The 12,055-nt window shown below is 46.6% G+C and overlaps 1 protein-coding gene across 2 annotated transcripts in view; it reads left to right on the top strand.

Annotated features, from left to right (window-relative positions):
• Nucleotides 1-477: 477 nt before the first annotated feature.
• Nucleotides 478-12,055, top strand: part of LANCL2 (LanC like glutathione S-transferase 2) — a 57,839-nt gene continuing 46,261 nt past the window's right edge. Inside the window, exon 1 of one of the 2 annotated variants that reach the window (XM_050937742.1) lies at nt 478-1,838. In XM_050937742.1, the coding sequence (XP_050793699.1) occupies nt 1,620-1,838 (219 nt within the window). In that variant the 5' untranslated portion in view covers nt 478-1,619. The remainder of the gene's footprint in view (nt 1,839-12,055) is intronic. The other variant, XM_050937743.1, reaches the window with a different exon arrangement.

Here is a 12,055-nt window from a genome sequence, read left to right as displayed (position 1 = left end):
GTTTTCCATTTCCAATACTAAGCAACTGGGATTTGGCAGGCAGTCTCTTTTTCCACACAAAGCTGTAACAGTTTGAATATAATAAATAAAGAAACAAGAATATATTATCTGAAACCTGTTATGGGCTGCTGCTGCCTGTCTATAAAAAAGAAACATATATGTGCAACTAAACAGTGAGCCAAGAGGAACAAAAAATGGAGATTGGGGTAGGCAAAAATGCTCAGCCAAGACTATTAAACTAAGAAGCATTCAGTGAATTAGGCAAATACCAGCACCACCATCTGTTCATACATGTGTGACTGTTTCACATATGTGTAGATGCTGTAGGTGCTTTTTTCTTTTTTGGTTTGGGTGTGTGACAGCCTGGTGAAAGGTGGCAGCTCAATTGACTGTTGGAAATAGTTAAGTGTGCAGGCAACCCTCCCCCCTGATCTTGTCATGCAAAATGTATTCCTTCTTCATCGGAGGGAAAGGGGACACAAATTTGACAGGAGCACAGGAAGAATAAACTGCAAGGAGGAAATTATAAACTGAGGGGGCAGACGATTAAAGGCTGCTTTTCCTCATCCCCCTCCGCCCAGGAAGAGTTCTTTGTTATGTTTATAAAATTGATTAGAAAGGCGTGGATTTGTGACTATGGATTGGAGAAAGGCTGCTGCTGTCATTTTGGTGGATGGGCTATGAATGAAAGCTGAATATCAATACATTGAGCAAAGGAAGGGTAGAGCCTTTCCCATTTACGTGCATGTTTATCGGGGTCAGGGATTAGTTCTGTAGGGTTTTTCTCATTCTCTCCTGATGGTTGCAGCAAGCTGGAGGGTTCGGATGACACTGGGGAAGGAATTGATCATTTACTGCCTATACTTTGGATTTTCTTTCCCCTCGGTGGTTCTGGTTATTATGTGAACTGCAGTGTCTCAAGGGAGCTGTAATTTAGGTGCCTTGTGCTATTATGTGAAATAATTTGGGAATTTCTTCCTCTGCAGAGAAACAGAGGCAGCAGGAAGGAGCTCAGATTTGCAGCCTCGGGTGTTGTTCGCAGCAACAGCCTGATTTATTTTTCGGACAGGTTGGGGGAGCAGAGGGGGAGAAGATGAAGAACACCAGTGGGTGTTTTGGAGGTGCGATCAAGGCTCAGTGGATTTAAAGTGGCTCTCTCTCAGAAGAGGTGCCCAGCTGTCCGGGCAACGACTGATGGGCGGGCGGTTTTTTTTTTTTTTTTACTGTGCCTGCTCTTGCTTACTCTCCGTCGTGCTGTTTCGTGCAAAAAGGGGAGGAAACTGCCCATCATGTCTTAATGTTCAGCGGGGCGTGGCGCGCCTATTCTCCCAGCCCTGTTCTATGGCAGGCGGCAGCCCGCTTCCTTATTTTTAAAGTTGGTATTTTCTGCTTCTCAGAAGTAGGGGCAGGGGCACAGCTACCCTGATACCTTCCAGCTGTGCCCCCCACCGCACTGTTATCAAGGCAGGGCGCGTTTTCCCCAGCGCTAGTGTCAGCTTTTACCCCAGCCCTTGGCGTGGTGCTGGGGCTGCAGCAGGAAGCGCGTTGCTGCTCTCAGGGCGGGCGCGTGTCCCTGGCGACTCGCCGTGCAGCAGGGGGCTGGCCGGGGGCAGGCTGCCATGGGAGAGAGCATGTCCAAGCGACTGAAGCTGCAGCTGGGGGGCGAGGCGGAGATGGAGGAGCGGGCGTTCAGCAACCCCTACCCGGACTACCAGCTCCATGGAGCCGCCGCCGCCGCCTCCTCGAGCCCAAGCGAGGCCGCGGAGACCCAGCGGGACCCCGCGCCCTCCCCAGGCGGGGAAGAGACTGAGTCCCGCCCCTTCGGCCCGGACGGGAAGGTGAGCGAGCGAGCGCGCGCTGGGCCCGGGGGGCCGCCTCCTCCTCCCAGCATTCGAGAACGCCCCGGGCTGCCCTCCAGCGTTCTAGAACCCCGCCGGGCTCTGGAACGTTCAGCCTCCCCCTTCTCCGCCGCGGGGGGGTCGGCGAGCGGGGCGCTCTGCTGGAGCTGCTTGTTGCCCCAGGTGGCCGGGCTGGGGGCAGCGCCCGGAGGGAGGGAAGGCGCGTGGCCACACGGGGTGCAGCAGGGTGGTTATTGACAGAGATTAGGGTGGGTCCAACATTTCCCCCTACACGCCACCCCCACCAGCCGTGGCTCTCATCCGCCTTGCCGGGGCCTCTTCCCACAGCACTAGGTGCTCCATTGCATGCCACCCATGCGCCATTCTGTATCCTGCACTCCCCACAGCCACCTGCCACCTTCCTCCAGCCCTGCGCTTACTTACTCTACCCCATTATGCCTCCCACCCGCTCTGCAACACTCTCAAGGCACCGACTCCTCTCAGCCCCCACACAGCACATTGCACCCATCTGCTCCCTGCACATTGTTATTGATCTGTATTTTACAGCAGTGCTCAGAGCCCCCTCCCCCCCCCCCCCGGCCATCCTACAAGCTCACAGGCCCTCTCCCTGGCCCTTATACCCCCACCTTACCTGCATTAGCCAGAGACACCCCATTTCCTAGTAGGGTGGCCATTCACACATCCCCCGAATACTGGACATTCCAATAGGTTCAGAAATGGTGTGAGCCCATCCTGCTAGTGTGATTCTGCACATATGTGCATGCAAGATCACACTGCACACAGGATGTCATTTTTAAGAGAATGTTCCTCTGCCCCCCCACCACTGATGTGACCTTGTGTGCAGCTCAGACTGGGGGTGGCAGAGTGGTGCGTTTTTCAAAATGGTACCCTCTCTTGGTCCAGTGCTGGATAAAACCACATTTGCTTTTGTTTCAGTACTGGCCAGGGCACAAACCATCCAAAAGGAAGACTTTCAGGTTCAAACTGGATGAATGACCTGTTTGTTTCTGACCATGCCTTTTATGTGCTTTGCCCACCCTCACAGACCCCTCAGGCTATGTCTATACTTGTAGTGGCGTGTAGTGTACTTGCACTGCACCCCATCTAGCATAGATATACATAGCAGTGTATACAGTGAAGCACTGCTTAGGTGAGTAAAAGTACATCGGAGCCTTAGGGTATATCCTACACTGCACTCTACACAGCCAAGCAGCGTCTGCCCCATCTACACTGCTGTTTTCAACAGTGTAGTGTCCTGCTGCCTCCCCCAGTGCTGGATGTTTTCCCTGCCACAGGGAGCTGCTGGTTTTTTTTCTCTACCACAGGAAAAGGCACTGCCAGAGCCTTTCCCCATTTCCTCCACCATGCCAGAGCCTTTCGCTGCCGTGTGTAGCTACACACTGCAGTGTGGATGCAGCCTGCTTTTCACTGGCATATAGGTTCACATACCCTGCATACCACCCCTAGTCAGACAAGGCCTTGGATTCTAGTTTAAACCCACAAAAATAAGAATACTTGGTTCTTGTCTTCACTGAAGGAAAAGAAGGTGTGCTCTTAACTTGAGGTAGGAACATGCTTTTATTGGCAGTGAAGGCAAGGCCTCACAGCACGACTGGAAACACTAGCCTTATCAGCAGCCCTCAATGTATGCACAGTAGAAGCTGTTTTATCCAGCACTTCACCATCTGGAAAGCTTTATAAACCAGCATTTCTGATCTTCATTGAAATTCTGGTTTATAGTCAGGTTGGTGTGGGGCCGTTAGGGGGTTGGGGCGCAGGAGGGGGTGTGGAGCGTGGGCTCTGGGAGGGAGTTAAGGTGCAGGAGGGGGCTCAGAGTAGCAGGTTGGGGCGCAGGAGGGAGTGTGGGGTGCCGGATCCAGAGGGCACTCACTTTGGGCAGCTCCCCGCAAGCACCAACCTGTCCCAGCTTCTCCTAGGTGGAGGTGCAGCAGGTGGCTCTGTGTGCTGCTCCCACCCCAAGTGCTAGCTCTACAGCTCCCATTGGTTGGGAAACACAGCCAGTGGGAGCTGTGGGGGCAGCACTTGCAGGTGGAGGCAGTGTGCAGAGCTGTCTGCCATGCCTCCGCCTGTGAGCTGGACAGGTCGCCGCTTATGGGGAGCTGCCCAAGGTGAGCACCCCCCAGATCTGGCACCCAACCCACTGCCCTGAGCCCCCTCTCACACCCAAACTCCCTCCCAGAGCCCAAGCCCCACACCCCTCCTGCACCCAAAGTCTCTTCCTTTTGGTTAACTGGCATTTTTCACTTACCAGCACCTTCCATTCCTCTAACATGTTGGATAAAACTGCTTTTACTGTATATGTTACAGCTCAGAAATGATCAAACTTTCATTAATAAAGTTATGCAGAGAATGGAGGGGAGAGAGCGAGCCTCTGTTGGGTCACTTCCCTTCCAAATGCCCAGTTTTCACCACAGTATTCTCAGGGTTTGTTTACACAGTCACTTACTATGTGGCAAGCCGCGATGTGACTCTACAGCTCACTAGCTTGCTGTGCAGTAGCGTCCTCTATGAGCATTGCTGTGGTGCAGTGGGACTTTCACTGTGCTGTGGCAGTGTCCCTGGCTTGCCGCACATTGACAGTGTAGCCAAGCCCTCAGTCTATGCTATTTTTAGAAAAGATGGATTTCTCTGTCTTTGATGGAGTTCACACTTACTCTTTAGATATTGCTGAGCCATTCCTTCCTCTTTAATCTATGGCTACTTCCATGTACACATGAAGAACAATTTTTTTGTAATTTTTTAATTGATTCTATAAGTCTCTTGCCTTGTGATTACATCAAATGATGCACATTTGCCAAACTATTTAATCAGGAGAAGATCTCTCTCTAGTTACTGGTATGGCCACCACCACATTCGTATCTGAGCACCTCACAGTCTGTCTAAATTCCTCCAGCACCCCAATGAGATAGGCAAGTACTATTCTCATTTTTACAGAAGAAACAGAAAAGCTGAATGGCTGTCCAGGATCACACAGGAAGTCTGTAGTGGGCAAAGAATTGAGCTTTTGAAGGAGTCCCAGGCTTCGGAGTCCCAGGCTCCCACTCTAACCACTGAGTATTTTCTTCTCAATACCATTCGATGACTCTATCTCTGCCCTTACTGCGAATTACTGAATTTTAACACTGGTAACAGCTCATGTAGGATAAGAGTAACTGCATGCCATTCTGAGAACCATGCAAAACCTGCTTGGGTGAATAAAGGATAACATGGTGACTTCTTCTGAATTTGTGATATTAAATAATCATCTTGACACTTTAATGTAGCTTTATTTTAAATATAGGCTAGTGGTAGTGCTCTTGTGGCTAGGATTCCCCTTCTTTAAGCAAAACAGAAACCTTTGGCATCACAACTCCTGCCAAAACAATTAACTGCTAATTGGCATCTGCGTTGGACATCTTGTCAGCAATGAGAATAGGCTCACAGATTGGAGTACTCTCTCATCTCTAGAAATAGTCCCTTCAGGTCAGGGTTAAGACACATTGGAGATCTATTGAGAAGAAGTTTGTACCGTAGCTGCACATGCAGTATTTGTAGTTAAACAGAACTCTCCATTCTTCACTCTGTCATCTTTTTTTAATCGCTAGCACCAAAATCAATTAGGTCCCGATTCTGCAAACTGCTCCCATATCCCTGCATCCAAATGGAGTACCACTGTAGGGCTGTGTGCACAGAGTGATTTGCAGGATCGGTGCCTTAACTGGCCAAATTCTTAAAGGCCAAATTCTGATCTGTCTCTGAGTCTCTATTGGGAGTGGGTTTTGTGTGTGTGTGTGTATATTCAAAGGCATAATTTCTTCTTTGAAAAGAAAAGAAAAGTGTGTCTTGGGGATGTAATGTTATTGATATTAGAATTAAAATTGGATGTCCCCAGAGACTTTTGTAAATACAGGTATAGATCAAAAATCTTCATAAAACCAGGGTTATAAATTCTAATTTATTTTATGAATTTTGCAAGTAGTATCACATACTAAATATATTCAATAAGGGGAAAGGGAATTGGTTTATCTAAATATCTTTATTGTGTTAACACAGAAACACTTGAAAAGTTTTCCCTAAGTGGATCATCTGCAGGGTAGGAGATCCATCTTTTCACATCAACCGTACTTTACATTCTACACATTCTGTCCAGGTTTTAGAGAAAATGTGCATTCATAACTGCTTATTCAGAGAGCATCACAAAAGTGAGAACAAGACTTGGAAAATCTGATGAGGGAAGATTTTTGCTTCTGTTTTGTTTTTAAGTAACTACATTTATAAAATGCATGTGGGAAGAAAATACTAACTGTATCGCAGAACATTTCAAATTCTGATTCATTTGAGAATTTTATGAATCCTTAACTCAGTGAAATTCTCCCATTGCAGATTCATGCTTCAGGAATTCCTAGCTCTAGATTTGCCCTAGGAATTTGTTTCATTTTGCTAGTCTCACTGTAATGGAGCATGCTAAATTGCAATGCCTGTGTATGTTCATCCTGTCACACATGGCATTCACTGTTGATAAGTGAGGCAGTTGATAGCTAACTGTGCAGCTTTATTTGGAAGTATTTTGGGTCACCTGTGTACCTTATTATTTTCTACAAGGCAGGTATTCTATTTTTGAAGAATTAAAAGTAGAAAATCTATTATTTTCCTTCTTTGGAAAAAGACTGAGTCAGATTCTATAGTCCCATTAAATGGATTTAAGCTGCTTTAAAGTCAGTGGAGTTACTCTGCTTCCCCCCTCCCACTCTGACTGTTTCTATTTTTTACTAATAAATTTGGTTTTGTCAGAAGATTGTGTGAGTATACTTTTCCTCATGAGATTTTGCTGGCGTGTGTGTAATTTCCTCCCTCCATCCCCAAATCCTAAAACTGTCTCTGACTTTATTGGGCCCTCCTGGAATATCATATGGCCTCAGCATTATATCTGGAACCTCATGTCATTACTTTTGAGAGTGGAGGTAGATATAGGCTTCTGTCCTGTAACATAGACAGACCCCACTTTGAACCCCACTTTTACACAGGTTCAGGGTCTGTTTATATAGAGTGATTTGCAGGATTACAGTCTAAGGTTTGTAAAAATCAAAACACATGAAGAAAACCTCAGTGTTTTGCATGATCCCCATCTGCTACAACGCAAGTGGAATGGTGAGTAAGAACTATGTGACTCACATACTGACAGCTGCAAATATACGGGGATACGGGGTACTTCAGTTGCCACAGAAGTCACTGTAGTATCAAGCAATCCATTTGATTTCATAAGTTGTCAAGTTAGCCACATAAAACTCATCCACTTTGGAGAAAGGCCAGCTCTTCAAATGGTCATGTTAAATGTGAGACAGGGCTAACTGCTGTATACAAACTTTGTTTTATAAATCTACGCGTAGCACCCCCTCTCCACCGGGTTACCTTCTTTAATGCCAATCTGCTTACAGGTGTTGATGAACAGGTCTGGGTTCTTCTGGATCCCGCCACCCACTCATCAGGGTGTATCTTCTTTATTTTTTCCTATGAAATTATTTGGCGGTGCCTCCATCCTCCTCACTCCTTCCTGGCAGGGTCACCAGGGCAGCTGGTGGAGGAAAATTCTACACAGGGTAATCCCAACTTACTTGCCGGCTAGTTGGAGACTTCCAAGAAATAACACAAACACGTACAATATATTGTAACACAATAATTATATTAAACAGGAGACAAATATAACAAAACAGGGTAAAACACTATTGTTAGCTTCACTGGTGCCCACGCTGCTAATACCTGTGACCTCCCCAGTCACATGACTTGATGTAGCAAATGTAAGGTTAGTGTCCCGTTGTGTGCATACTTTGTTGAGGCCCCTGATGACCTGTGACTACAAAATTCTTCTCCACAGTGGTCTAGCAGTGTGGCTGACAGGATTCAGTACAGCCCAAAGGACTCACAAGTGGGAGGAGGTGGTAAATCCCTCCATAGGTTTAATATGCCGCAGGTTATAAAATCCCCAAACCCTTGCTCCCTGGCTTAAGGACACAGTTCAGAGAGTAGAGTATCCCCAAAACAATTTCCCTGGCTGACTGACTAAAAGATGGTGCACTCACAAACTCCATGAATGATCCTCAGGTTCAGAGATGACTCTGGACTCCTCGGTCACTGCAGAGGGTCTGATCTCTGCTGGGCGGGATCCTCTTCAGGCAGGAATCAGGCTGCTTTGGTCCCAGGATTTCCCCTCACCACAAATGGGTGCAGGGCTCAAGGTGCAGATTACACAACTGTACTAAAATCCAAACTGTAGTCTCCTAGCCCAGAGTCCAGACACACACACAGCAGGCAGCAGCCCTGAACTAGCAGGCAGAGCAGAGCTGACCGTGTGGTGACTGGTATCCCCTAGGTAGGGTAACCAGATGACAAAGATGAAATATTGGGATGCCGGGGGAGAGGGAGCGCAAAAAAAAAAAAAAAAGCCAGCAGTGGAGCCAAAAAAAAAAAAAAAAAAAGGCCGGAGGCTCTCCCCCACCTCCAGGCAGCAGTGGCACAGCCCTGTCTCCACCCAACTCTCAGCTCTGACCCCCAGTATACCCCCAGCTCCCCCATCCCCTCGCTCCTGGGCCCAGCCTGGGCTCCAAGCTCTGCAGCCGAGCCATACTCCGGGCCCCTCCTGCAGCTCCCAGCCCAGCCGCTCCTGGGCTCCGTCGCTCAGTCTGGCCCTGCAGCAGGGGCTGTTCCGCTCCGCCCCACGTGGGACACTTGCCCCCACATTCCCGGGCAGCCACACCCCAGCCACAGGGAGCTCGGGGACCCACCCAGGCAGGGGGCGAACCAGGCAGCTGGGCCCGGCACCTCCTGGCAGGAGCGTGTCCGCCCCACATGTGTCTCCACCCCCCGCCCACCTGGGCCCTGCCTACTCTGCGCTGCCCCCACCCCACTGCACTGCCCCACAGGCTGCAGGTCTGGAGCAGCCTCCGCACTGCACTTCCAGCCTTGGCCATGGCCTGTGTGCAAACCTGGAAGGGAGGAAGAATGCTGTGTGCTTGGAGAAGAGGTGGGGCCAAGGGGGAGATTTGGGGAGGGATCCAACTGGGGAAGAAGGGGGTGGAGTTGGCGCGGGGGGGGGGGCGCAGGGAGAGCCCCTCCAGGCTCCTCCTGTGTGCCGGAGCGGAGGGCAAAATTTCTTGTTTGTCCAGTGTTCCGACCGAACATCGGTCGGGATGCGGGACAAACAAATATCGGGACAGTCCCGATAAAATCGGGATGTCTGATCACCCTACCCCTAGGGACCTGGAGGGCTAACTCAGCCTGGCGGGAGGAGTTTCCCAGCAAAACTCTACAAACTGGGAAACATCAGTGGAGAAGGAAAAGCCCAGCTAAGGGATCTTGCTTTCAGGTCCCTTGAGGCCAGTTCTCAGGGGAAACCCTGCATGCAGGCCTGGGACTTACTAGCTCCCCACACAGCCAGTCCTGCTCTTCCCCTGGCTGGCTCCAGATTGACTCAAAAATGGCTTCTCCCTTTTCCTGAACTCCCTGGGAGGATCATCTCACTCCCTATTGGTTGCCAGGCAGACTCTGAGTTTGCCTTGGCTCTCCCTCTCTACCAGGGACAGTGTGCCTCATCCCTGAGCTGCCAGCAAACGGCCCCAAGAATCTAGGTAATCTCTTTGGGGGTTACATACACATTGGAACTCTGAATTTCCGATGTGAAAACAAAACTATTTCAAATTATCCGGTTAACTTAATCACTTAAACAGCTAACCCTTTCAAATGTCAGATTTATAGGTTTCAGAGTAGCAGCTGTGTTAATCTGTGTCTGCAAAAAGAACAGGAGTACTTGTGGCACGTTAGTGACTAACAAATTTATTTGAGCATAAGCTTTCGTGGGCATCCGATAAAGTGGACTGTTGCCCATGAAAGCTTATGCTCAAATAAATTTGTTAGCCTCTAAGATGCCACAAGTACTCCTTTTTATAGATGTATAGGTCAGTCATTCACATAGCTGAAGTATTCTTTTTACATTGGAAGTGATTTGGATTTAAATTGTATATGTAAAAGTTTTAGAAAAGTGATAAACTTAATCTATATGTGTGTGGATTGTGGGGGTGGGGAGTTAAGGGATGTGTGTGTGTGTGTATAATATTTATTAGGGCTGTCAAGCAATTAAAAAAATAATTGCACTGTTAAGCTAATAGAACACCATTTATTAAAAATTTTTTGGATGTTTCCTACATTTTTAAATATATTGAGTTCAATTACAACATAACGCAGTGTACAGTGCTCACTTTATAGTTATTTTTGATTACAAATATTTGCACTGTAAAAAAACAAAGAAATAGTATATTTCAATTCACCTAATACAAGTTCTATAGTGCAATCGCTTTATAATGAAAGTTGAACTTACAAATGTAGAATTATGTACAAAAATAACTGCATTCAAAAATAAAACAATTTAAAACTTTAGAACCTACAAGTCCACTGAATCCTATTTCAGACAATCGCTGAGACAAACAAGTTTGGTTACAATTTGCAGAAGATAATGCTGTCCACGTCTTGTTTACAATGTTGCCTGAAAGTGAGAACAGGCATTCGCATGGCACTATTGTAGCCAGTATTGCAAGATACAGCTTTACTCTGATATAACGCCAACCGATATAACATGAATTCGGATATAACATGGTAAAGCAGTGCTCTGGGGGGGCAGGGCTGCGCACTCTGGTCGATCAAAGCAAGTTCAGTATAAAGCGGTTTCACCTATAATGCAGTAAGATTTTTTGGCTCCTGAGGACACCGTTATATCGAGGTAAAGGTGTATTTATGTGCCAAATGTGCTAAAGATTCATATGCCCCTTCATGCTTCAACCACCATTCCAGAGGACATGCATCCATGCTGATATGGGGTTTTGCTTGGTAACGATCCAAAGCAGAGCAGACCAACACATGTTCATTTTCATCATCTGAGTCAGATGCCACCAGCAGAAGGCTGATTTTCTTTTTGGTGGTTTGGGTTCCATAGTTTTCTGCATGGGAGTGCTGCTTTTTTAGGACATCTGAAAGCATGCTCCACACCTCATCCCTTTCAGATATTGGAAGGCACTTCAGATTCTTAAACCTTGGGTCGAGTGCTGTACCTATCCTTAGAAATCTCACATTGGTACCTTCTTTGCATTTTGTCAAATCTGCTGTGAAAGTGTTCTTAAAACGAACATGTGTTGGGTCATCATCCGAGACTGCTCTAACATGAAATATATGGCAGAATGTACGTAAAACAGAACAGGAGACATACAATTCTCCCCCAAGGAGTTCAGTCACAAATTTAATTAACACATTTTTTAACGAGCGTCATCAGCATGGAAGCATGTCCTCTGGAATGGTGGCCAAAGCATGAAGGAGCATATGAATGTTTAGCATATCTGGCATGTAAATACCTTGCAATGCAGGCTACAAAAGTGCCATGCGAAACCCTGTTCTCACATTCAGGTGACATTGTAAATAAGAAGCACTCAGCAGTATCTCCTGTAAATGTAAACAACTGAACAGCGCCAGTATAGACAGTGCTTTGTCACCAGGAGCTGTGCTTTTGGTGATAAAGCTACCACTCCTCATTCAGGGTGGTTATTTTTATTGCCAAGAGAGCTCTCTCCTGGCAATGAAGTGCAACTACGCTGCCCACGTCACAGCATTGCTGCGCTGTAACATGGGCAGTGTAGACATACCCTAACAGTACCTCATGCTTCCTTTGTTTAGTAAACCAGTTAGTTTTTAAATAACAGGTTGTCAAATCACTGCCATATAATTATTAGAGACAAAATAATTATTATTATTCATTACAGATCTGCTAGTTTTAAATGCAAAACTTGTTTTGATAAACTGTTTTTCTTGTGTATCCAGCACATGTATTTTTATAATAGTTTTATTTAATTAATTAAAAAAAATTAAATGCTGGGCTTTGTGCATATTTAAGTTAATTTGAATTTCCATCCAAACAGAGCCTGGCCCAAACAAAAATAAAATTAATCTTCTAGTAAATAAGAAATACATACTTCAAAATTTTCTAATAAAAATGTACAAACTAAGAATTTGAATGCAGATTAAGCCATGTAATTGCTTGAACAAATAGAGATAGATATAGTGTATACCCTCCTGGTTAGCAAATAAAAATACCAAATTTAGTGTGTAATAGCTATATTTGATTGCAAACCAACATGCTTGAAAGGTTGATTCTTATTTAT

Source organism: Gopherus flavomarginatus, chromosome 2 (assembly GCF_025201925.1).
Source record: "Gopherus flavomarginatus isolate rGopFla2 chromosome 2, rGopFla2.mat.asm, whole genome shotgun sequence".
NCBI lineage: Eukaryota > Metazoa > Chordata > Testudines > Testudinidae > Gopherus > Gopherus flavomarginatus.
Note: the sequence above shows the minus strand (reverse complement) of the source record. Positions and strands in the feature narration are given on the sequence as shown.